The sequence below is a fragment of the Paroedura picta genome, chromosome 3, assembly GCF_049243985.1.
Source record: "Paroedura picta isolate Pp20150507F chromosome 3, Ppicta_v3.0, whole genome shotgun sequence".
Taxonomy (NCBI): Eukaryota; Metazoa; Chordata; class Lepidosauria; order Squamata; family Gekkonidae; genus Paroedura; species Paroedura picta.
Window position 1 is genome coordinate 157,832,754 of NC_135371.1, and position 26,647 is coordinate 157,859,400.

Here is a 26,647-nt window from a genome sequence, read left to right on the forward strand (position 1 = left end):
AACTAGAAGCTTTTGCAGAAGTAAGCCTTAAGTACTGGTTGTGAGAGCCATCAGTACTTGGATCGGTATTTGGCAGTAATTAACCACTCATGTCCTTGTACCAACAGAGAAATTTCTCGGCCTGAATGTGTGTGTGTGTGTGTGTGTGTGTGTGTGTGTGTCAATAGTCCCAAAATGATGTAAAGTGGCCTTAAGTGGAGCATATTTATCTGCATACAGAACCCTGCCTCTGTAACTGAAAGTTTCATTTAGCCATCATAGCTATCAGTAAGGTCTTTTATTTATGAAATAATCTAGACATCTTTTTACTTGGACATTTTTCTGTGTAATTATATACATTTTGTACTCTTATCATCAGGAAATCTGTTGACCAACCTGTTAAAAATTCTTTTAGGCTTGGTACTATGCCAGTTTTATGCACCCCAAATTTCTTTTTTATTTTCTGTATTCTTGAGCGTGAGGGTTAACTCAAGATTTACCCAGGCACCAGTTTATATACACAACTGGGGATACAGGAAGCATCCCGGGCAAAGAATTCTCCAGGTATGTTTACCAAACTACAATTCCCAGAACCCTTCAAGGCCAGTCATGGCGGTTATATTAGTATAAAATGGATATACATCTGTAATGTAAATATACCTACAAATAGCTAAATACTGTGTAAACACTGTTCCAGTGTTCTCATAAAACATGTTGGACCGGAATTTCTTGACAGGGTGCTTTTTGGTGCCTCAGATCTCAATATAAAATAAAATAAATCTTTATCCTTCCTTTCTTTATTCTTCCTTCCTAAACACTCAGGGCATGCAACAATACCATTTACAATCAGTACAACATAAAATCATATGGTGCAATAAAACATTCTATTACAAATAGCACTGAGCTAGTTTGGAGTGGGGGGCGGGGAATCAGATCTTTGGAGGGCAGATCTTCTCTTAGTTTTCATCAACAAAGCCAGCAATTCTTGGTGGTTGAGCCAGGATCCAACTATAGGCCTGGTGAAACAGCTTCACCTTGCAGGCCCTGCAGAACTAATTAAGGGCCCTGCAGGGCTCCACCTTGCAGGGCCTTGATCTTTCTCAGCAAAGCATTCTGCCAGGGCCAGGGCCAGGGCCAAGGCCAAAAAGGCCCTGGTCTTAGTCGTGGTCAGTCTCATCTCTAGTTCATGTACTTCCTTTGAGTGGCTGTTGTTCCTTATTTCATCTAGTTGGATTGCTGTGAAAAAGTTGTCTTGCTTGATAAAAACAGAGCCGTTCTGCTATTCTCTACGGATTGAGAATTGGTTAAATCACAGGAAGCAAAGAGTAGAAATCAATGGACAGTTCTCACAATGGAGAGAGGTAAGCCAAGGGGCTGGTACTATTGAATTTGTTCATGAGTGGTTTAGAACTAGGGGTAAGTAGTGTTGTGGCCAAGTTTGCAGATGGCACAAAATGATTCAGGATGGTGAAAACCAAGGCTGACTGTGAACTGACTGTGATCCTCCGAGGGAATCACCACAAATTGGAAGAGTGAGCAACAGTGTGGCAAATAAAGTTCAATTGTGGTATTTATGTATGGAATTAACGCCCTCAGTGAAGAAGTGTCAAAATCCAGCCACATGGGCTTAGCCTACCTCTGACAACTTTGTAGACGGGTAGAGACCACTGCAAAATAAAGAGCCCTACACATCTGGAGTCCCCGGATGTCTTTGGAACATCAGGAAAGAATAACCCAAATAGGAGCTGTTCAGACAAAACTTCCTTGTTGCCTGTTTTGAATGTTTGGGAATATTGCAAGCTCCACGCTCAAATAAGCAAATACGAAATAATTAAATGATGAACATTCAGAGTCCACACAAGATAGTTCTTGCGGCTCTATGAAAAAGGCCTCGTGCTCTTACCTTTATCTAACGGATGCATCTCTCATCATAAAACCCATACAGAGAGAGCACATCTAGGTTGGAATTAATATGCAACCTGAGTACACTTGGCTTGCTGTATGTTTGTGTGCATGTATCCATGCTGGGAGCCTATACGATTCGTTGGCAGAATTTAAATATGCATAGAGGGACTAAGCACCAGGCTGCTAAAAAGAATAAAATAGCTTTATTCTGAAGAGAAACGACTCTATAGAGAGAGAGATTCCTAACTGTTGATCTGTATTAATTCAATCTGTTTGTTTTGGAGGAGAGCAGGAAGGAAATATGCTCAAAGGAAGAAGAAGAAGAAGAAGAGTTGGTTCTTATACGCTGCTTTTCTCTACCTGAAGGAGGCTCAAAGCGGCTTACAGTCACCTTCCCTTTCCTCTCCCCACAACAGACACCCTGTGAGGTGGGTGAGGCTGAGAGAGCGCTGATATCACTGCTCGGCCAGAACAGTTTTTATCAGCGCCATGGCGAGCCCAAGATCACCCAGCTGGTTGCATGTGGGGGAGTGCAGAATCGAACCCAGCATGCCGATTAGAAGTCCGCATTCCTAACCACTACCCCAAACTGGGTTTCCAGTCAGGAAGTCTCCAGCTGATCCAATCAGAATGTTGGAGATTACCTGAAAAAACAGGACATTCTTAATATGACTATGCTAAACACACATCTCCCACAACGCCCCCTGTAGGATATTCTTCATATCCTTTGGAATCCTGCCCATTTCCGATCTTGCATAATTAGCTCCCGTTTTCCAGTACAGTTAAAAACCTTGTGTCTCTGCAACAAAACAGACGCCTACAAAACTGTCACACATGGAAGTTGTCTGTGATGCCAACAGAGAGTCGCTTTGAACGCAGGAGTTCTGTGGCATACCAGAAGCAGTGTTGAGTGGGTTGTTTTAGTCTCTGACAAAAATGATGCACCCAGGGACTTAAAGATTACACACTCCAACGAGATGGGCGTTTGGGAATCACACCCATTGTGCTTGCTTGCTTTGGCCCTTGGCTGTCGCTGGCTTTTTGCAAAAGCAAGACCTTTGAGCAAAGTAAGCCCCGGTGAACCTCTAAGCCCTCTGAGCCGGTCTCTATGCACAGACAATACTGTGAGGGCTTTGTTTGCGTCTCTTTCTCTCTGTGCCTCACAAAGAGTTAATGAGGGCATTTTGATGACTGTGCCGTTTATTATCAATGTAGTGAAACTGGAAATGTGAGGCGGGAAGGGGAACGCCTTAGACTAGTCACCAGAAAGCCAGGCAGCTACCGAAAGAAACTGGAGCTGGGAGAGATACTGGAGCTCGGAGAGCAACACGTGGAATTATTATCATTTTCTGCTCCGATGCCAGCTTGTCAGGTAAGGGGGGGGGGATCCTAATTTGAGGATGAAGGGAGGGCAATTCAGGCTGGGTTTAAGTACAGCCGAGTTCTGCTCTGCTTTTACAAGTACACACAGCCAGCACTAGCTGCATTTCCTCTTCGAGCATGTGTAATGCAAACCAGCTATGCTCTAACGCCTGACCAATTCTTGCATTCCCCTCCCCCAAATGCCCGTACCTTCCAAATGTACACGGTAGGGCCAGTGTAATATAGAGGTTAAAGTGCTGGACTAGGATCTAGGAGATCTGGTCTCGGCCAGGAAGCTCCCTGCGTGATCTTGGGCCAGTCATTCTCTCTGATCCGCCGAGCCGACAAGAATCGGTACCGGGCAGGGGATAAATAAGGAAGGACCACGTGCTCCTTCCCAGCTCCTTCAAAGAAAGGCAAGATGTTCTGTGGAGCGGTTTTCTCAAAGAGTCAAAAGGGCTTTCGATGCGTCGTAAGAAGGAACTTTTTAAAATGGGAAGATGTGGAAAAGGGAGTGGACACTTTTTTATTGTTGTTTTGCAGTGGCATTTCTATCCTAAAGTAAGTTCTAAAAAGTTGTGGACGTTTGGGCTTTCTGTCCCTTCCCTCCACCCAGATCTTGAAAACGCAAGTGGAAAGTCATGTATGAATCATCTGAGGATGAAAAAGGAGCATCGAGGACATAGGATGTGAGAAAGGCATGGGAAACTTGGCCCAGAACCTCTGATGGCTGTGTTCTGCCCTGTCTCCATTGTTAGAGACAGTAAACTTGGTGGGGAGGAACCTGGATTCTTCATACTAGCAGACTATTATTTTTCCATTGATTACTGTTGACAGCCTGCAGGAGTTCAGGTTACATGAACACAAACATCGGATATCTGCAAGAAGGGCAGGACCAACGTTTGTATTTTGGTTTGGGCTTCTAGAGTGACCTTCTGCAAATAAAACTTTGCTCCCCCTCGCAGATTTTCTTTATGTGGTAGGCAAAACTACCAAGTGCCTGCAGTTGTATGTAATGGTTACCCAACAGACTCCCCGACTAACCCACTAGGGATGCCAGCCTCCAGGTGAGTCCTGGGGATCCCCTAGAATGATGACTCATCTCCAAACTACGGAGATCATTTCCCCGGAGAAAATGGAAGTTTTGGAGGGCAGACTGTGTGGCACTTTACCCTAAAACTCCAGGAGTTTCCTGACCGGGATCTACCCTCATCTAGGGCAGGATGTTTCCTATCCTGGCCCCCACATGGTGGAAGTGCTCCCAGAGGAGACCAGGGCCCTGTTGGAGCTGTCCCAGTTCCATGGGGCCTGCAAGACGGAGGTCTTCCTCCAAGCATTTGGTTGGAGCCAGTGATCCCAATAACATCAGATGGGCCTCCCCTGGATAACCCCCCCACGGAGAATGTCCCCTATAGGTTATACTGGAAAACGGCTTGGTGGTACTGAGATGTTAAGATTCTAACACTGGGATTCATTTGTTGTCTTTAAGGTTTTATTGATGAGAATGTATGTTGCACACAGCAAGGGAGGGCAGTATATAAATTTAAAATTCCTATTATTGTAACTACTAATACTTTCAGCTTTCCATAGGGCCTGTAAAATGGGGCTCTTCCACCAGGTTTATGATCCCTTCCGAGGTCGGTAAAATGAGTACCCAGCTTGCTGGGGTGTAAACGGTAATGACTGGGGAAGGCACTGGCAAACCACCCCGTATTGAGTCTGCCATGAAAACGCTGGAGGGCGTCACCCCAAGGGTCAGACATGACTCGGTGCTTGCACAGGGGATACCTTTACCTTTTAAGCACTAGAGCAAAGGGTATGGGTCTCCCTTGGTACTTTGAGCCAGACAGCTTGGTGCAGTTTGGTTTCCCCCTTGCCGCCCTCATAAGGGCCTTCCTGTTAGGAGGGTGGTTTTGCCATCTAGAGTTGTTGTAATTATTGGAGTTTTAATGGGTATTTTAAGGGGTTTTATTGTCTGGATTTTTTTTGCAACCTGCCGCAAGCCGGTCTCTGAGAGTGGCAGGATATAAATCCAATGAATGAATGAATGAATGAATGAATGAATGAATGAATGAATGAATGAATGAATGAATGAATGAATGAATGAATGAATGAATGAATGAATGAATGATCCCTAGCAGTTGCTGTGGAGGACCTGACAATCTTACTGCTCATCCCAAAAAGCAATTTGGGTGTAGATGACTGGCAGCGAAAACTCATCAGTCAGAATACACAATAATCTTGACACAATAATCCTCTCCTGACACAATAATCCTCTCCTGAGGGCAAACTGGCCAATGAAACAGACCCAAGAAAAAGGTTGGAATCACTTCGGAGCCATTTCTGTAATTTTTCCAAGCCAACTGTGACAGTGCTGAGGTGGTCACTGGGCTTGCCATCATCCAGATGGGGCCTGGAGGTCTCTCCAAATTACAAATGTTCTCCGAACGACAGAGATTGAGGAAAGGGAAGCTTCAAAGGGTTGATGGCATGGAATTTTATCCCCACCAAGCTGCTTCCTCTCCCCAAACTCTGCTTTCCCAAGAATCACCTCCAAATTTCAAGGAATTTCGCAGGCTGGAGTTGGCAATTCTAGGTAGCCCCCCTGGGGCCACTGTCCTCATGGTCACTGTCTCTCATAAAGATGGTGGCCCACATAGTAGCATGGTGACAGCTGTGCCTAGGTCTTGCATGCCCTCCTCAAATTCTCCCTAATCCAGAGTCTAGCTCTGGGAGATTGGAATGCGACCTACCATTTGTTGATGCTGATACTGCTGATGTATATTGTTAATTAAGTGATTCGTTTTCATCTTGGATTTTAAATTTTTAAATGATTGGTCCACGTTTTATGACTTTATAAATTTAATTACTGTCTACTGCCATGAACCAGCTTGCTGGAAGGGCAATATGTAGAGTTAATAAATAATAATAATAAGGAAGACAGAGAAGTTGGTGCCTTCTCTAAAAAAGGGGTGTACTCATGGTTGGGTGACAGTCCTAGCCAGGAAAAGGAGATGGTGGTAGCCTTGCCAACCTCCAGGCGGGAAGAGTCAGAGCAGAATTCCTGGCGGTCCAACTAGAAAAGAAGAAAAAAGGAACCGACGATTGCTGTGCAATAAAGTCTGTAGTTTATTGAACTTGCCAAAGAGATGTAATTGAATGTAAGAGTGGAACATTACTCCTAAAAGGTAATGCCACTGAGGAAGGGTTTGAAAACGAGCAGTTTGTAAACACGGAAAGTCATTTTGGCATTTATATCTGTTCATCAAGTTCAATTAACAACTGGTTTTTTTCTAAAACTTAGTTGCACAGCAATTGTTGTTTCTTTTTTCTTCTTTTCAACCTTCAGGTAGAGCCTGGAGATCTCTGAAATTACAACTGATCCCCAGACCACAGAGATCAGTTTCCCTGGAGGAAACAGCTGCTTTGGGGGTGGATTCTATGGCATTATACCCCTCTGAGGTCCTTCCTCTTCCACAAACCCACCCTCAACAGGCTCCATCCACCAAATCTCCAGGAATTCCCTAAACCAGACTTATTGGTAGACCATGGTGGTGGGCCTCTTCATGAGGAGGAGCCTAGATTTCCCAGGCAGATCAGCCCTCCTGGATACTTACCCACTAGGAAATGTCTTATACAATGAAAAGGCTAAGCTATGCCTGCCCTAGGGCTGTCAATCTCCAGGGCTGGTTCTGCACTCCCCCCCCCCCCATTGTCAATCCTGCTGAATTAAGATCGATCTGTACTCGGGTCTTCTGCCTTTGTTTTTCCCTAATTGAAACAGAGTGTGTTCTACACTTAGTTGAGTGGCTGTTCTCTCTTTCCCACTTGATTGGGAAAACTAAGAGGGGGGAGAGAAGCAGTGATCACGAAGCTCCAGCCAGTATTGAAGGAGCACAAGGCTGGAGAGGGGTTTATTTCCTGCAGTTTGTCTCCTGACTCTACAGCCAAAGCAAGCCGGGGGTGGGGGGAAAGAGAGCACAAAGCAGCTTGTTTATTTTTCTTTTCCTGAGCAAGGAGAGGGAGAATGAGCGGGAAAGACAATCCAACATGCAAATCTTGGCACATAGAAGTATGGGCTTCTGGACAAGAGCACAGTCACTTGAAAAATTGGGGGGGGGGGAAATAAATCATGCTAGGGAATGGCAACTGGAGTCTGAATTGATGCCCTGACCAATCATCTACAGACTACTGTACTACATCAGTGTCAGGAAGAAGTTAATCTGGCAAAATACAGAGATCTATACTTTATACTGGGACTTTTGGAGCAGTTTTCTCAAATGTAGTGAGCTATATCCACTCCTGGATATTGTGAGGAAAACATAGTGTTACCGCGGATCAATCATAGTTGTTGCAGAGGGGAAACTTAAAGCACTAGATATCAAAATGGAAATCGAATAACGTGTAGATGACTTTTTAAAATTGGGGATTACCGGGGATAAAATGCCCAGTGCAGATTCAGCCCAGATGATGGCTGGGGATTTCCTGGAATTACAAATTCCCCGGAGAAAATGGTGTTTTGGAAGTTGATCTTTGTGGCATTATACGTCCACAAGCTCCACCCCCAAAACCTCCAGGAATCTCCCAATCCAGAGTTGACAATGCTAGCCTATCCCCTCTGAAAGCAGCATTTCAAGGGAAAAATATCAGAGCAGTTAGCTGTTTGTGTGTAAACAATAGTTTAACTTTGAAGTGTGCAGTTCTCTTGCCTGACTGTTATGCTTAGAAAGGGGATATGAAAAGCAACATCAAAACTCAGCCCTCTAGGCTGAAATGGGAGTTTTTCAGCTCTCCTAGCTCAGCACCTTGACTTAGGGCAGGGTATCAGGAGTAACTTCCACCCTGCTCTTCTTGGTTCAAGCAATATAATTTGTCGTTTCGGCCTCCATAACAAAAAGACAACTCGTTGTCTAGCTGCCACCTCAGAGAACAACGCAAACAGTAGTTAGATCTTTTCTTTTTTTTTAGCATTTGCAGAGATTGTGTAATTTCTTATCCTAAATGCAGAGATGTTCCATGTCTTATTCAGATGAGCAAATGTGACTTGCAAATCGATTGTCTGGGGAGAGTTGCATAACGAGGCCACAGAAATGATCCTCTGCTTTGAACTGTGGTATTAGTGAGGCTACTTCTATCGAAATAATGCCTCCGGCATATTTTAACTATTTGAAATTGCCCTGAATGGATTAATTAATATCACCGACAACATTTGAGTTTATGATCAAAGACTTCCAGAAATCTTTATTTAAAAAATGTGAACTATAATTAGATGTTGCATTAACCACTGGTAGTTTTTTGTGTGGGTGTGCGTATACATACACTGCCCCTCCCCACCAGGAAGTCTATTAATTCTAACAATAAATGCAAATCATTAAGGTCTTCCTTTGTTTAGATTACAGCATTTTAATGGTTGTCTGTACCTTGACATGACTGTCCAGGTTTTTTTCAAAATTTCTGAGGCTTGTGATATTCTGTGCTTTGATTCCTGCTAACAAGGTGAAGGTCCCAACACTAACACAACAAACGCTGGGAGATAGGGTGGGCACAAGACCTGGGGCGGGAGGCATTTGGGGAGGGTGTGATGTCACTTTCTGGTAATTCTGTAGGTTGCCTCCCCTAGTTTCCACAGAGGCCAAAGAAAATTCCTGGAATTACTCTACGTGGATGCCATTTTTTCCCTCCTTCTCTTCAGTTTCTCAGGGGTGGGACACAGGACCTAGGGGTCAGTAAATCTCAGTAAAAACAGGAGGCCTAGACTAGATGCTGGGTTCTTGCATGAGTCTAATAGATGAAAAATAAGTCAAGCCTAAACAGTTGACATCACTGTGGCTTCTGATAAAGGATGAGAACACCATGCAAGTTATATAAGCGCAATGTAGTAAGTATATTAGAACTTGTCAGTGGCAGCTGACTTCCCCACAACCATTACTGTCACAACTTCAAGAGGGATGAGGAGGTTGTGTGAAACCAGTAGGAGTCACCAATTTACGGGCATAGGGTGGGGTGGAATGGTGACACAAGTGCTAGAACGGGGAGTAGAATTCCCAGGTGGCTTCCAAAGACTAGAATTATTTTAGAAGCTCTTGTAATGCACCACATTAAAGCAGGTGCTGATTCCGACTCTGCAATTTCAGGTTTTACTACTGAGTGTTGTTTTAGGGAGTTTATACGCAGGATACTAAAAGTACTTTTGACTCTCATTACTGCACTTTGTATCCTATATGAATGTTGTTAACATCTGAGAGAATGTACAAGAGAATTTGAATGGATAATGCAGCTAATGTAGCTTTTATGAACACACTTCAGATGGACTCAAGCGCTAACTTTAAATATACATTTTTTGCACATGCAGTCTCCCATTAATTTATTTGAGCCTCTCATGGGTTAATTTTTAATATAGAGGCATCTTGTTCTTAATGGGATGGGGAGGGGACTGCACAGAAAGATGGATTTATAATTGTATTTTGATCTTCGTACTCTTCTGATGTTCCCTGTGAACTGATGTAAACCATGAACTGATATGAAACCCACCACAAATCCCTTTGGGAGTGGCAGGATATAAATTTCAAGATAAATACATTTAAAAATGCTACTGGTCTTCCATGCCACACTGTTGGCATACTGCTGCATAATTTTAGGACTAGCAAGTGAAAAAGCACTTTCTCTCATAGGAGATAAAGCAAACCCTGCCTCATGAACTAAACAAATGTGAAAATTGCATTTGACCACTGCAGTAATTTTTCAAGGAATGTGTGCAAATGGACAAAGGGCATTTTTGCACAAAAGCCCTTCAGAGCTGTTCTTCATCCAAGCAGTTTGTAATGTGACTGTAAATGTCATACGTTGTGCATAATTCTCATTTTCATTATATATGCCTTACCGACAGAGCACAATGTTCTTGACAACAGAGTGTAAGAGAAGCTCAAAGGCAATTTTAAACCTTATATATGAGAATGCTCTACAGGCCTATTTACACTATTTTATACCAGTTTTACCAGCATCGCCTCTCCCTAAGAATCCTGGGAACTGTAGTTTAACAACTGTGCTAAGCAATGTATTAGATTATTCATATGCTTGTTTCATTTATATCCTAGCCGCCTCCTCAGTGGGGACCTAAGCCAACTTGCATTGTTCTTCTCGCCTCCATTTTATCCTCACAATAACCCTGTGAGGTAGGCTAGGGTGGGAATACATGACTGGCCCAAGGTCACCCGGCAAGTTTTCACAAGCAGACTAAAGATTCAAGCTTGGATCTCTCAGACTCTAGTTCACACTTCCCAAGACTCTCTGGGCAGAGAAAATTACTATTAACCAATTTAAGTCTGCAAAGTAGATATCCTATTTCTGTATCACTAGTTCAGCGTGCTTTCCATCTGTGCGGAGTCAACTGAAGGAAACTTACTTTAGTGTCTGTATGTGGGGGGGAGGGGGGAGAGGTCTAATTTAGGATTATTAGGCAGAATGCAGGACTCTCACAAACTTACAATTTCCAGGGTAACTTGGTGCAAGCTGTGCCTGTTAAACTGATTACAGCCTTAAATGAGCTGTAAATGTAGATGTGCCACAGCTGTCTGAATTATCTAGCTGGAAAGTACTGATCTTGAGCAGGCAGGAGTATCAGCAAAAATGTCAATACTTAGTCCACTTGTAGTCAGATTGTTCACAGGTTGTCAGGGTGGCTACAAGAGCAAATGCAAGAACAATGGAAAACTGCAGGAGCTGCTGAGTTCAATGAAATCTGATTCTGAGACTGGTTGGGGCAAATAGGGGCCGTGAATAGGGCTGCAATGCTGTGAACACTTTTCCAGGAATAATAATAAGAAGAAGAGTTGGTTCTACCCGAAGGAGGCTCAAAGCGGCTTACAGTCGCCTTCCCTTTCCTCTCCCCACAACAGACACCCTGTGAGGTGGGTGAGGCTGAGAGAGCCCTGATATCACTGCCCGGTCAGAACAGTTTTATCAGCGCCGTGGCGAGCCCAAGGTCACCCAGCTGGCTGCATGTAGGGGAGCGCAGAATCGAACCTGGCATGCCAGATTAGAAGTCCGCACTCCTAACCACTACACCAAACTGGCTCTAATAAGTCCCATTAAATAAAATGTGGCATAACTCTTGAGCATACCTGCTTAGTTTTGTTCCCTGGGCTTCTGAATATTTTAACCCTGATTAAAAACCTGTGTTTGTCACTTCTGAGACCTTCTCTTTTTCCGATATACCAGCCAGGAAAGTGTTTGGCATGGTGTGTACAGTTTGCCAAATGTCACCCTCAGCTAGGGAATCCTCATTTTGGAAAGGCCAATATGCCGATCCCACTACATGGAAGTCACCGTAGTTGACTTTGCTTGCTGCTTCATAATGTCACAGATGAGATGGGCCACCTGTTGTGACCATATTGGTGGTGAAAACCAAGTAAGATGTCAAAGGACATGTTGTGACCATAATAAAATTACAGGAATTTCACCCGTTTTGCTTATTTATAGGGCTGCCAACCTGCCCGGTGGCACCTGGAGCGCTTCTGCTATTACAGTTCATCTCCAGACAACATTTCCTAGTTTCTGATACAAAATATAAGACCATTTTAAAAAAATGGATACCCACTGGTATGGATGCCAGCCTCCAGGTGGAACCTGGGGATCCCCTGGAATACCAGCTCATCTCCAAACTAGAGAGATCTGTTCCCAGGAGAAAATGAATCCTTTGGGGGGGGTGCATTCTGTGACATTGCACCCCACTGAGGTCCTGCCCTCTCCAGCCTTCACCCCCAAGTCTTTAGAAGTTTCCCAACATATATCCGGCAACTCTGCCCCCCAAACCCCACCAGTAGACAGGGGGGAACCTGGAAACCCCACACTGCTGACGTCTACACAGCCCACAAAAATGATGGCCAGAGAAGAAGACCCACTTATCAAACCCTGAAAACTCCAGGCCATCTTGCCATCTCCTTCTTAGGCCTCGCTTATGGGTGTGGCTTCCAGACAGAGAGGCAAGCAGAGACTCCAGAAGCAAATTCCCAGGCAGGCTGCTTGATTTGGGTGGTGCCTGGTTTCTGCCCTGGAGGGAAGGCAGACGGAAGGAGGTGAGAAAAAGCTGTCAAGTGCCGTCCCTCTTGCTCCACCAAGGCTTTCTTCTGTCCCCCGCTCGAGCCAGGGAGCAGCAGCTGCTGAGGCCTACCTACTGAAATAGGCAGCCATTGGCGTGTCCCTGGCCTTGTCCTTATCTACTTTGGCCCTGTACCTTTCCACTCCCTGGGGCCTGCATTATTTACAGCAGGCCTGTTAGAAACTCTGAATAATAGCCTCCCAGCCTCCTGCTCTTGGCCACTCTTAACCTCCTTCCAGAGTCTTCTGCTGCCTCTCAGTTATGCCATCCCCATAACCTAGAATTAGGGGTTCCCATCCCCAGGTGGGACCAGAGAATTCCCCTGGAATTATAGCTCATCTCCAGGTGACAGAGATCAGTTCCACTAAAGAAAATGGCTGCTTTGGAGGGGGGGCTCTGTAGCATTATACTCCACTGGGGTCCCTCCCTGCCCCAAATTCTGCCCACCCCCAAAGTCTCCAGAGTTGGCAACCCAACTTAGAAGGAATTATTTTATTTCATTTTGCTTCCCCCAGTGTGTTGCCCATGCTGAGACTGACTTCCTGGAAGTCTAGAAAGCAGATTTTTGAAGCCTTGCAGAGAGCAAATCTACCTGGGAGGGAGAAGTGAGTTCTCTGGTGGCAGGAAAAGGGTTAAACGCACCCATTTCCTACTACCAGTTCTCCTTCTTCTCCCCATCCTCAGCAGGTGGGCCATGCTGTTTGAGCAGGATTGTTGCCTGCATCCATGTGTTTGTCCCAAATACAGCCACTGTTATTTTCTTCTCTGTCAGAGACTGCTGCTTGTCTCCTCTTAAAGGCTGCACTATTGGCCCACTTCCTGCCAAAGTCTGTTGCATCAGTCACCGCTACCTATTTCCCCTGCTTTAAAAAAAAAATCTTCTAGGCCTCCTTTTCCCTTTGCCTCTTATATGGCTTGCTCCATCTGGGAGTTCTTCCAACTTGGAGTTTGCAGGCACTTTTGCAATTTGGAGAAAGGGTAACAAACGCTATCACAAAATGGCTGCCCCAAAATGTTAGGCGGCTCCAACCCAAATGCCTTCCTATGGTGGAGGACAGGCACAAAGGTAACACTTCCTGTGCTCCTCTGAAGTCCCTTCTGCACTTTCCTCAAGCTGAGTTTTGCTTCAGGGGAGGGACTGATCCATGTGTGTCCATACTGAGAGGTTTTTGTGGTCAGGCCTTGAGAAAGTTTGTGCCTCTTACCAAGCTGAGGGCATGTGCATGCAACAACGGCCTCAGAGATTTGCTGAGGGTCACCTGTCATCGACCCATCAATCCCTGTTTTGTTTTTCTGAACTGCACCTGATTCTTTCTCTTTTGTTCCCACCGTTCAAATAACAAGCAGGCAGCAGGAAACATGTCAAAGGTTACTGTGCCGAGTGTTACCAGTTTATGTCATACTTCCCCCTCACCGGCTTGCTTTCAGGTTTACGTTTGGGCTCAGCTGGCTGCCTTCCCTGGCAGGGTTCTCAGCATTCACTCCGTTGTTACATCTCTGAGTTGTCTGCTTCTTGCCTGTTCTTTCACACCTTAACCTCCCCTGTGGGCCTCTGCCTTCGGACAGGCTCCTGGCCTGCACCTCTGCTGTGCAATTCCCTCTCTCTAGCTGCCATCGTATCAGCGCTTGAAGAAGAAGAAGAGTTGGTTCTTATATGCCGCTTTTCCCTACCCGGAGGAGGCTCAAAGCGGCTTACAGTCGCCTTCCCATTCCTCTCCCCACAACAGACACCCTGTGGGGTGGGTGAGGCTGAGAGAGCCCCGATATCACTGCCCGGTCAGAACAGTTTTATCAGTGCCGTGGCGAGCCCAAGGTCACCCAGCTGGCTGCATGTGGGGGAGCGCAGAATCGAACCCGGCATGCCAGATTAAAAGTCCGCACTCCTAACCACTACACCAAACTGGCTTGAATTATGTCCTTCATTTGTTTTAAGAATCTGTATGCTTCCCCTCAGGATGGGTGGTAAAACATACAGATGCAATAAAATTATTTTTTTTTTATGATTGGGATTTACTGCCCGCCACTCTTGGCAAAGCCGGCTCGTGGTGGGTTACAAGATAAAAAGACAAGTACAACCCTCTAAAAATCCCCCTAAAACCAATAGTTAAAAATACAATCTAACAAAGCACGGCAGCAACCAACCCTCCACCTACTCCCGCTGCGGATCAGGGGAATAACTGACCACCACAGATGGAACATGGTGGAATTCTCCTCCTTTGGGGGAGGCATAGATCTTCTCTTTGCCCTGGCCTCAATCATAGACCTGGTGGAAGAGCTCCATTTTGCAGGCCCTGCAGAAAGCCGGAAGCTCCTGATGATCGGTTCAAATGAAACCAGGCCCGGTAGCATGAAAGAGACAGGAACAAAGAACAAAATAAAAAACACTAAGGGCCTTTTCGCACAGGGATCTTTGTTGCAAATTGTTTGCGGAATGAAAAATCGCCATTTAAAATAGTGGAATTCGTCGTTATGCATACCTGCCTTTGTAGTGGAATCAGTTGCGTTTTTTAGCGTTTCCCACAGGCTTCCGGTCTCGGCAGAAATCGCTAGAAAGGAAGCGCTATTGCCAAGCTCGTCCCGCCCCTGGCCGTCAAGCAGCCAATGGGCAGCCGTTAGCATGCTCCCAAACAGCCCCTTTCCCTTTAAGAAAGGTTTTTAAAAAAAAAAACGACCCATAGCAACGAATCTAGGTAGATTCGTTGCTACGGAGAGACCCATCCAGCTGCCTAATGTGAGCTGTCGTTTGATTGTATGATCGTTTGCACGCTGCCTCGAGTGATAAAATAAAAATCCCCCCCCCCTCTCACGGGCTCGATTTTCGGCTGAATTTATTTGTAAAAAATAAAGGGACTTTATTTCAGCAAACGGGCTTTTCAGTGGTTTGTGCTTAGTGACTAAAGGTGAAGGACTGAAGCCAGGGAAGCCTCTAAACAGAAAGAGGCTCGCCGGTGCGTTTATCCCCGCTCGCTCGGAGAAAAAAAAATGGCGATCGCTTCGCCGGAAGTTTGGAGGAGAGAGCCAGGGGGAGGGACTTTGAAGAACCAGCAACAATGGTAACGCACAGGTCTTTAGCGCTACTGTTGCAGATTGGTTGCAGGAGTGTATCGCTATCCGGAGGGTGAATCCACTTTTCTGGATTCCCCTGAAAGCGCCACAACGAAGCGCTTTTTGCTGATTGGTTTCAGGATTGTTGCAGATTGTCTACGACGTCGTGGGTTATGGCAAATTAGTAGCGTTTCCAAATAGCAACCATTGTGCTACTTTGAAGCCGTGCGAAATGGCCCTAATTCTGGAATCCTGGCCTCCCAAACATTTGGGCTGGCCTGTTTAACTACTGTTCTCTGTAGTCTGGGTAATGATACGATTGGGCAATGATTCAATAAAAGCTTTTCTCCCTATAATTTGAGCCATGCATTCCCCTCCCAATGCTGCCTTTTGACTTTTCCAAAAGTTGTGTTGCCCTTTAAAGCCTCAGTCCCATTTAGGGCTCCTTCCACTCTGCTTGCTTGTTTTCAAGCATTGACATAATTGTGCTGTCAACTCACCAATATTTGCTTTATTTATTTAGATATTCATTATTCCTGGCTGTTCTTCCCAGTGAGGTCCCAAAAGCAACTTGAAACAGCTCAGTTTTATCCTCATAACAATCACCTGGGAGGTAGATCAGGCTGAGAGAGAAGGGACCACCACCACGCAGTCCCCCAGGAAACTTTATGGCTGAGTGGATATTCAAACCTGGGTTTCCCAGATCCGGCACTCCACTTATTTGTTTAAGGGATTTGTTGGCCCAAGAGCGTCTTACAAGGAAACAAAGACAAAATCTTGTACATTAAAACCAAAAGACTCCACAAATACATTATCAATGAAATCTGTGTTGAAAGAAACAACAGAATAAATAATATGGTTAAAACAATTCAGCTGGCAATGAGTTGATGAAACCAAGACAACTTAGCAACAATCAAGCAGCAGCTTAGCAGCAATCAAGTGAAATTGTTTAAACCCAGAGCAAATAAAAATGGTTTCCTCTAGCAGTTAAAGCTTAAATGTCTAGGTGCCTGGTCAACCGAGGGGGGAGAATTTCAGACACTGCCCTGGAATGGGAACATTAATTGGGGTTCTTGTATCTGCAAGATCACAGGTACTACCCCCATGAATGCACTGGAATAACTAGATAGCAAGAATGCGAAAAACCGAGGCTCATAAGTGAGATGCTATGTGGACAGGTCCTGGTTCCCTTAGAGGCAATTTCCCCCCCTCTGTTTTTCTTTCCCTTAAATGGCTTAGCTACCTTGGTAATATGTTTTCTTTGCTGAAGAACCCTGGCTGTTCCACCCTGTCACAGAATGATATTTTGGCTGTTGGTTCAGTCCAGCAACCTGAGGGGAGGGTCAGGAGCCTGCTTAAACAATTTAAATGTGTGTTTTGAAGTGTTTTGAAATTCAAAAATAACAAAATAATTTATTTCGCATGGAAGGGATTGGTCAGGTGGAATGAGGTAAACCAGTACATGCACAGTCTTTAGTTCTTATGTTTCACGCTAATGGTAGTTTCTTTAACTTTTCACAGTGGCTTAAATCTTTCTGCTGAGAGACTTTTGTTTCAGTGTATCCCATAAATACTTCAGTATACTTTCTTTGAGTAGTCTCTGAAGGCTGGTACACTCTTTCCAGTACTCAAACCCCTTCTCCTGAAATACCAATAATTCTCTTTGAGCTTTTTACTGACTCTTAATGTCTCTACAGGCAGTTTCTAACTGCACCAGACCAGGGATTTCTGTACTCTCCAGAGCTAATTCCCTATTTGACTAGGTAGGGAAATTCTCCTCTCACTAGATCTATCCTCTTTCTTTGGCCCAAATAGGAGTCTCCATTGAATTACCCACTTGTCCTTGCCAACTTTCCCCAGTTATCCTGTCTGTGTTTAATTGGTCTGAGCCAGGGCTGAATTTCAAAACTGTCGGGACTTGACTCTTCTCAGTTAGGGCTGAAATTGGACTACATTTCTCCTCACCATCTACTTCAGAAGCCTTTCTCTGTTCAGCTGATGCTAACTGATCAGCTCTTGAACTGTAATTCAGAGGGTTAGCTTTGTACAGCACTTCAAAGTTTTTAAAAAGTGCTGTCCATCACAGATGCTACTTTGCAAGGAGCCCTATACAGCTTTGCTGAAGACAAGGCAGCCTGTGCAAGGTTTCTCAGAAAGAAATACCACTGAGGCCCTTGGTGTATAAGAAAGAAACCTCCCCAAACAGTCTTATTCAATTGAGATTTTACTTTCATTTTGACATGTCATCTTTAAAAAAAAAATAGTTTGTGGTTTCACACACAGAAAACAGCAATGAGAAAAGTGGTTGACAACACTTAATGGCTGTAAAAGGAAATGTCTCTCATTTTCCTCTTACCCAGCTTTGAAAGATTTTGAAGTTTTCAAGGTGAGAAACTGACAACTCCGAGGGAAAAGGTGATGCCATGGCTGTTGTCCTAACCCCTCCACCACACTCAGGTAAGTGTGCCCAGAGCTGCTGGAATAGGAGCAAGGGGGACGGGGGAATATTATATGTTCCTGGGTCGCTACACAAGGAATTGATAATTGGACAGATTAGCAGACTGGGTTTAGAGGAATTCTCCTCTGGGCCTGATCCTCAAACCCAAATTCATTTCAGTGGCCCATAAAGATAACATCCTTCCATTCCCAGTGATGGCTGAGGAGAATTCACTCAAAAAAGTGTCCCAGAGCATGCCTTTTCAGAGCGCTCCTCCCAGTGAGGGCTGTCTCTCTCCACCACCAAACCAACCCAAGGGAGGAAGGAATGGTAGACAGAAAGATCTGGGAGGGAAGGGTGCTCCCTCCCTGATATTGGAACTCCACCCCCCTTTTTTTTTCTTTTTAACAAGCTCTGTGTCACAGCCTATCTATGCCTTTTTCTCCCCCTCCTTCACTTTGGAGACCAGGGGGGGCTGCCTCACCCTTTCTCTGAAAGTGAGAGGCTCCCAGGGACATTCTTTCAAATGACAACTTCTTGTCAATAAGGCATGGCCTATTTACACCATTCAGCTTTCCCCCATGAGCCCAAGGCCCAAGTGGCCATGCATTGACTCCTGCGGATTGTGGGATTCTGTGGTAGTGTGAAGAAAGTATGCAATGGTCCTACTTTGTTTGGACTGAGGGGTAACATAGGAACTGGGAAAGGACTTCCAGATTCTTGTGCAAGGCAGTCCCTCTCTGACACAGCCTCTCCATTTATGCCTTCCAGGTGATCAGTCCAGGAACCATGGGGAACTCTCTGGTAAATCCACAGAGTTTTCTGCAGCATAGTGTCACTTGTGGGTTTTTCCTCCAAGTGACATCACACCATTGCCCGGTAGTGCCCCATCATGTTGTGTTCCCTATTCAAATCCTACCAATTGCCAACTTTCACTCAATTATAATTTACCACTAGAAAATGTTGGGAAATTTGTGATTGGAGGCTAGGCATGGACTGGTAATAGGGTTGCCAATTCTGGTTTGGGAGATTTGGAGGGTGGGTTTTGGGGAGGGGAGAGACATCAGTGGGCTTAATACCATAGAGTCTACCTTCCAGAGTGGCCATTTTCTCCATCTTAACTGATCTCTATCACTTGGAGATCAGTTGTAATCCCAGGAGACCTCCAGCTAGTACACTGTATCATCTGGAAGCTGGCAATACTAGCTGGGAAGACAAACAGCCTTGTAGCGATTCAGGCTGAGAGGCCCCTGCAGTTCTGAGCAGAACTACTGGGTCTCGTCTCTGTTTGCCTCTGATGCCAACATCCCTCCAGTCAATAGCCCACCAGGAACTTTCCTTGCATGTTAAATGGCCAATCCACCCCTGTTAGAGGCACACAGTTAAGCAGTCGGCTATCTTTGTCTTTGCAAGCCCCTGTTCCTTTGCATCACTAAGAACAGTGACCCATTCAGAAACCAGATGCTTTATGCAAAGCTCAAAATTAAGTGATTGCCTGATCTCCCCCCCACCTTCCAGCTATTGGCTGGACTTTTGAGATGCTACAGAATATTCACAATCATTCTGACAGGTCTAGTGAAAGCTCTGAGCCATAGAATGTTGACAAAGAGTTTGGGTTCTGTTAGGAAGGATGCTATTTCAAAAGATGCTTCTAAGTACTGGTACATTATGCTCTGCCTAGGAGCACGAGAAGCTGTGTGTTGCTGACCACAAGCTTGGTATTAGGGATGGGTAGGGGTGCTACATGACCTAGAAAACTGATCAGGAAAAGATATCTAGGAAATTAAGTAAAGAGGACTGGAGACCTTACCGTAAGGAGACTGAATTTCATGTCCTGAAGTACCCACAAAAATATTTGCTTAACCTACTTTATGTATTCAGGGCATGTGGATGTTGTTTCTCCATAAAATCAACTACACAAATTACCAATATTAATCATAAGCCATGGCCATGGATATAAAAACAGCCACCGAGCAGCCTAAAAATATCCATATGAAAATCCCACATGCAGCTAAAAATATACACTTTTATAGCACTTTTATATTTGGGTGGGGTGCCTAAAAGAGTAAGACAGATGCTGAGCAAGCCTCAAGGGGAGGGGTGTCCCAAAAATGAGGTGCCACCACTGAAAATGTCCTACCAACTGTCACATATCTGCAAGCAATGACATGAAGAGCAGGGTCTGGGAGGCAGAAGGTTCACTTAAGCAGGGTCGTGTGAGAGGAGGCAGCCCTTCTGGCTGTCACATTCTTGCTTCCTGCAAGAAGCTCAGGCCAACGTAAATAGTTCTTCCCCCTCTATAATTTCTGTTCACAACAGCCCTGCAAAGTAGGAGGTTGCCTGTCTGCCTCAAGCTCACTCAGACCTCATTGCAGGGCACTGGCTGTCAGCATGATTGCTTTTATTGTTTACTCACATTACTTAGAATGGGGTGGACAGGTAGATATGAATGCCTGCTGATCTCCCAGGAAGGTTATGCAGCCCCTGAAGGATTGGATTGAGTCAGTGGCCGAGTCTCAGAAAGGGGACTTGAAGACTCACTGGCCAGGCATCTACCCAGGGTTTGGCCTCTGAGGCACGTTATCTCCTTCTTGTCACACCTTCTTAGGAAGAGTTTGGACCCCAAACGATATTGCTTTGAATACTGGCACGTTCGGGAACTCTTTGTGTTTGCAATCCCTTGTTCCTTTATGAACATGCATCACTATTCCTTTATGAACTTGTAAACTCCTTGGAAATGAGTTCCTGGCAGAACATTAGTTTCTGCTGGCAACTCCGCTGCTGTGCATGAGGAGCAATCAGCCGAGGGATCCCGATTACCTGAGCCTTGAAAACGCTAGGAAACCTTCAGCCTGCCATTTAACGTATGAGCCTCCAAGCCTCCAAGATGTTAATAGAACCAATCTTCGACAGGCTTCAGCAGATCTTTTGCCTCCGCTGGCGTTATGGCCTTAAGCGCTGGTTGCTTCATCATGACCTCTTGCCGGGTTTATTTCAGTGAAGGTGGCTGCCTACCCAGAGCTGGGCATTTTGCTCTGTGTGGTAATTAGCGCAGGCTTACTGAGCTAATTAAAAGTCTCCATGGCTTCACTTGGCATGGCTCCCCTACTTTCAAAGGTATGGCATGCAAGTCTTCAAAGTGTGGGGGAGGGGTGCAGTACAGTGGTGAGTCCATAGCCCCTGGTCCAGTTCCTGGTACCTAGGGATGCCAGCCTCCAGGTGGGACCTGGGGATCCCCTGGAATTTAAGCTTTTCTTCAGACTACAGAGATCAGTTCCGCTGGAGGAAATGGCTGCTTTGGAGGGTGGACTCTACAGCATTGTACCCCACTGAGATCCCTGTTGTCTTCCCCTGGTTCCCCTCCCCCAATCTCCAGGAATTTCTCAACCTGGAACTGGCAACCCTACTCCCCCATCTCCTGACAGTGGCCAGGGGAAATCTTGCAAATTTACAGGCATCTTATTTCCCAGAATCCCAGAGGGTAGCTGTTAAGCAAGTCTTTTTCAAGCAAAGCCTGAGATCATGGTGCTTCAAGAGGTCATTTCCCCATGAGTTATCTGCCCTGGATTCAATGCCTGTTAGATATGGGATCCCCCCGCTTCCCCACTGCATCGTAGAATCATAGAATAATAGAGTTGGAAGGGACCTCATGGGTCATCTAGTCCAGGGGTAGTCAACCTGCATGCTGGCAGGGGCACATGGGAATTGTAGTCCATGAACATCTGGAGGACCACAGGTTGACTACCCCTGATCTAGTCCAACCCCCTGCACTATGCAGGGCACTCACATCTACTGTAACCTGCCACCGTGTGGCATTCATGCATCACTTGGGGTACCCTCAGCTTTTCTCCGATCTTTCTCAAAACTGGCTTTGCAGTGAAGGCTTGAGAAACATCTCAGTAAGGCCAGGATTTCTGTGTGAGTGGGGAAGGTAATCTTTCTCTTGCCCATGTAGCAGCTGTTTTCCCAGGAACCTAGGACAAAGACCCAGGAGCCCAGGAAAGAGGGGGATGTACACTGTTAGGGGCAGGTGAACAGTTGGGAAACCTGCTGTTCAGCAGCCACATAAGCAAAACCTTCATAAACCTGTCCCAGGGTAGAAACCTCCCAAGTAGAATGTCAGGAGCTGCATAGGGGACCTATGGGCTGACTTCATAGAAGGCAGCTTCACATGTTCAGAGGTTGCAAGAGCAGCACGTGGCGTGAAGAACAAGTGCCATTTCCTGCAACGTGCTGCAGCTGTCCCTTCTGTCATCCATGCAGACGACCTGCTGACCAGCACGTTTATGAAGAAGATGAATACACCGGTTCTGGAGCAGGATGCCAATGTGGGCGTCATCGGAGGTACGGTTGCCAATCCCATTGCTGACTTAAAGAATCACCTCTTCCCCCTACACAGCCACAGGGCCACCACAGGAACCGTAATGGTTTCACATTTAGAACCCAAGAAAGGGCTGAATGTTCGGAGAACATATATGAGGAGTGGTTATGTTCTTCCTCACGACAGCCCCGCAGGTGTATTGCTGCTCTCCAGGGCAGCAAATAGCACCCCTAGAGCTGTTTGGGAGGGGGCAGAAGCCTTTTCTCCACCTGTTCCGTGGTTGTGATCAAACCAGGACCCCATGCCTGGGAAATGTCTTCCCAGCAGCTGATGTGTGATCACCAGGCCAAAAGTCGGGTCAAGGAAACCAAACGTAAGGCATGAAAAATTGTAATGTTTGGTTTGGCTTGGCTCTTGGAATTGTCAAAAAGCTCATGGCAGGCAAGGTAGAATTCTGTGCTGGCACATAAGGTAAAGGTATCCCCTGTGCAAGCACCGAGTCATGTCTGGCCCTTGGGGTGACGCCCTCTAGTGTTTTCATGGCAGGTTCAATACAGGGTGGTTTGCCATTCCCTTCCCCAGTCATTACTGCTTACCCCCCAGCAAGCTGGGTACTCATTTTACCGACCTCGGAAGCATGGAAGGCTGAGTCAACCTTGAGCCGGCTGCTGGGATTGAACTCCCAGCCTCACGGCCAGAGCTTCAGACAGCATGTCGGCTGCTTTACCACCCCGCACCACAAGAGGATCATATGGACAAGTAAATTCAGTAATGGTGCAAGGTCATTGAAATCACACCATGCATTTAAACAAAAGCAGCTTTTTGTCTATGCGATTCCAGGACAGGCTTGTTTAGGTTTAGATCCTGTCCCTCTCCTAAGGGGTAATAGCCCATAAATACCCAAGAGTATGTTAGATGGTGGCCTTGGGACTCTTGCGCATCACACCTTTGCCCTCTTAACCATGTTTAGAAAGCTCAGGAGGAGACACATGCACCTTTCTTCCATATTAGTGTTAGTTACAACTATGCAAAGTCAGCACTGGTGAAACCACAACTGTTAAACTAGTTGGCAAACCAGCTTCGAACCCGACTTTGAAATTCAGGTTCAAAAGCCAGCATGGCATGGTGGTTAAGAGCAGCAGACGAATCTGGAGAACCGGGTTTGCTTTTCCACTTATCTCCTGGGAGTTTGCTGGGTTACCTTGGGCCAGTCACGGTTCTCGCAGAACTCTCTCGGCCCCACCTACTTCACACGGTGCCTGTCGTGGGGAGAGGCAATTGTAACCTGCTTTGAGACTTCTTAACGTGGAGAAAAGGGAGGTATAAAAACCAACCCTTCTATGCGGTGCTGGTGAAGACAGAATCCCAAGGGTGGAAAGACATGTCAAGTTACAGCCAACAGGGCCACCCTGTAGGGTTTTCAGGGTGAGACAAAAACAGAGATAGATTGCCCTTGCCGTTTCTGTGTAGACCACCTCCTTGGCGGTCTTCCACCCAAGTACAAACCAAGCATGACTGTGCTTAGCTGCTGAGATCTGATGAGGCTGTGCTATCCAGATTTGAAGAAGAAAAGTTGGTTCTTATATGCTGCTTTTCTCTATCTGAAGGAGTCTCAAAGCGGCTTACAATCACCTTCCCTTTCCTCTCCCCACAACAGACACCCTGTGAGGGAGGTGAGGCTTAGAGAGCCCAGATATTACTGAAGAAGAAGAAGAGTTGGTTCTTCTATGCTGCTTTTCTCTACCCAAAGGAGACTCAAAGTGGCTTATATTCGCCTTCCCTTTCCTCTCCCTACAAGAGACACGCTGTGAGGTAGGTGAGGCTGAGAGAGCCCTGATATTGCTGAAGAAGAGTTGGTTCTTATATGCTGCTTTTCTCTACCTGAGGAGTCTCAAAGCGACTTACATTTGCCTTCCACTTCCTCTCCCCAGAACAGACACGCTGTGAGGTAGGTGAAGTAGAGAGAGCCTTGATATTCCTGCTTGATCAGAACAGCTTTATCAGTGCTGTGGCGAGCCCAACGTCACCCAGCTGGCTACATATGGGGGAGCAGGGAATCAAATTCAGCTCACCAGATTAGAAGTCTGCGCTCCTAGCCACTACACCAAGCAGAATACTACACCCTACTAAAAAGGAGAGAGGTCCAAGGGAGTTGTGTGAGAGAGGGAGCGTGCATCTTCTTAAATCGTGATCATCCACAACATGGTAACCAGTTTTCTCTCTCTTTTTTTTTTACCACAGCTGTTATTGCCGTGGTTTTAGTCACTCTCCTTTCGGTCATCGTGCTGATTATCATTTACATGTACAAGAACAAAGGCACTTACCGTACCTACGAACACCGAGAAAGAGATCCGGAAGGATCGGTCCAGATGGAAGATTTCCCCGATAAAAATGAAAAAGAAGAGTACTTCATCTAGAGATCGGGATATCAGGCTGCCGGCACTTTTTGGACACTGAGATTTATAGAAAAACAGCTACATTTGTTTGATGTCCCTTTTTAGCAAGGTATTACAAGTGTATTATTTATTTCATTTTATATTAACCCTCTACTCCAGAGCAAGTCAAGGTTAAATTGATGTGGGGGAGGTGCTTTCTGCATTGAGGAAATCCTTGAACAGTGGGTTTAAAATGCAAAAGCCCCAATTTTATTTACTTAGAGGTGGGGTTGAGGGCGGAGAATGCTTCCTGGAGCCTTGACTTTTCTTTTTTGCTTTCTGCTGCTGTAGGAACTAAGCCCACACACTGACATCCCTGACTTTAGGATATCTTTGCTATACATAAGGGCAGAGAAACAAGGGCAGGAGTTTAATTTAAACACACAGCCAGTTTTACATTCCTCAATCTGGAATGCACTTGCAAAAGTTACAGGGGAAAACGTGCTTATTTAAATTTAAAAGCTGCTCTCGGTATCTTCCAGTCTGCCTGCTGGCAAATAACACAGGTAAAGCTCAGGGGCACTTCATATGCCAAACACCTTATATTCAAGATCCTGCAGCCATCTCTCGTTTTCAAGCACAAGCAGTCGCCTCTGTTTTAACCTAGATCCTCCTGTAGTCGTCCCCCCCTTTTATTTTCATGAATGTTTGTTTCATAGAATACACAGCAGCAGATGTAGGTTTACTGTTACGGCTAATCCCAGTTCTTTGGGCAGCATACCAGTACAATGCATTTGGTCTCAAGTGTTGAACTCACCCACTCGTTATAGTTATAGGCATAGTGGGGGGGAGAGGGAAGAGGAACCACTAATCAATTCTTGCCTTTGTTTGCTCTTTGGTTCCAAACTCTCCTCTAGCAGGGAATCCCATTCTTCAACACAATAAGGTTCCTGTGGTGTGTTGCTGGACTCTTAATTCATTTTTTAAAATAATCCTGACTTTTTAAAGATGCTATCCGATAGGAGGAGACAGCTGTCCTGCAGTGTTGAAATGTTCAAAACATCAGGGGTAGTCAAACTGCGGCCCTCCAAATGTTCATGGACTACAATTCCCATGAGCCCTCACCAGCGTTGGCAGGGGCTCATGGGAATTGTAGTCCGTGGACATCTGGAGGGCCGCAGTTTGACTACCCCTGAGCTACTGTGTTGAGTTCTCCCGCCTTGCATCTGCGGCACACGGTCATTTTTCTGTCCTGATGCCATCTCACTCGCTCTGTGTCATTGGTTGCCATGTGCAGGGAGGTATACAGGGAATTGACTCACTGCTTTAAGTGCCACAGAGTTTAGAACAGTTACGTTTCGACAAAACCTAGTTAGCTTACTGAGGTTTTATCAAGTTTTCTTGATCACTTTTTATGCAAGAGCATCTGATCGAAAAGGTAAAAATAAACACTAACATCAGCCATTGGAATTTGGACTACTTACAATGTTTGGGGGAAGCAAGAGGGAATTAGGTTAGAGGATGCCAGTTTGAATTGTTTCACACCGTGGCTTTCTTCTATCCCTCCATCGGCCATGAAACTGTGAAACTAATCATAGGGTGTACTTAGGTGTCTCGGCAAACGGCGATGGACTCAAAAGATTGCCAATTTGATCACAATCCCATCGGCCTCAGTGTTCAAATGCAGCTGGTCCGTGCATACCTTACACAAGCCTTTCTCAGCTTTTACCATTGAGAAACCCCAGAAACATTCTTCAGGCTTCAAAAAGCCCCAAAAGTGGTGCGATGATGCAGGATATGGTTGGGAAGCAGAGCTGTGTATGTGCCCACCCAGTTCCCTTTCCCTTCCCGCCCCCTCCGGGCCCATCATTGGCCATTTTGAAAGGGGGGGTAGTTCAACATGGCCACATATGGTTGTATTATCCCATTAATGTTTAATACATTTAAAGAATAAATTAACTCCAACCCATTAGAGAAACCCTTCTAGGGCCATCAAGAAACCCTGGTTGAGAAAGCCTGCCTTTAACTCCTTTCAAGTGGGGATTCTGAACTACTATGAAGTTGAAGTTTGTGGGAAGTAAACAAACCCTAGCCTGCCCTGGGTGCCTACATTTAGTCATCATGGC

At 45.6% G+C, this 26,647-nt stretch overlaps 1 protein-coding gene across 3 annotated transcripts; it reads left to right on the top strand.

The window, feature by feature from the left end:
* The first annotated feature begins 3,064 nt into the window (after positions 1–3,064).
* Positions 3,065–25,991, top strand: SMAGP (small cell adhesion glycoprotein). Of its 3 annotated transcripts, none has more exons than XM_077328918.1 (4): positions 3,065–3,256; positions 17,749–17,845; positions 22,089–22,169; positions 24,388–25,991. In XM_077328918.1, exons 2-4 carry the CDS (start codon positions 17,812–17,814, stop codon positions 24,561–24,563), a joined length of 291 nt encoding a protein of 96 aa, XP_077185033.1. In that variant the 5' UTR covers positions 3,065–3,256; positions 17,749–17,811; the 3' UTR covers positions 24,564–25,991. The 3 variants fall into 3 exon arrangements, with proteins under 3 accessions (XP_077185033.1, XP_077185035.1, XP_077185034.1); XM_077328920.1 differs by lacking the exon at positions 3,065–3,256 and adding an exon at positions 12,186–12,320; XM_077328919.1 differs by lacking the exon at positions 3,065–3,256 and adding an exon at positions 16,375–16,481.
* The last annotated feature ends 656 nt before the right edge of the window (positions 25,992–26,647 follow it).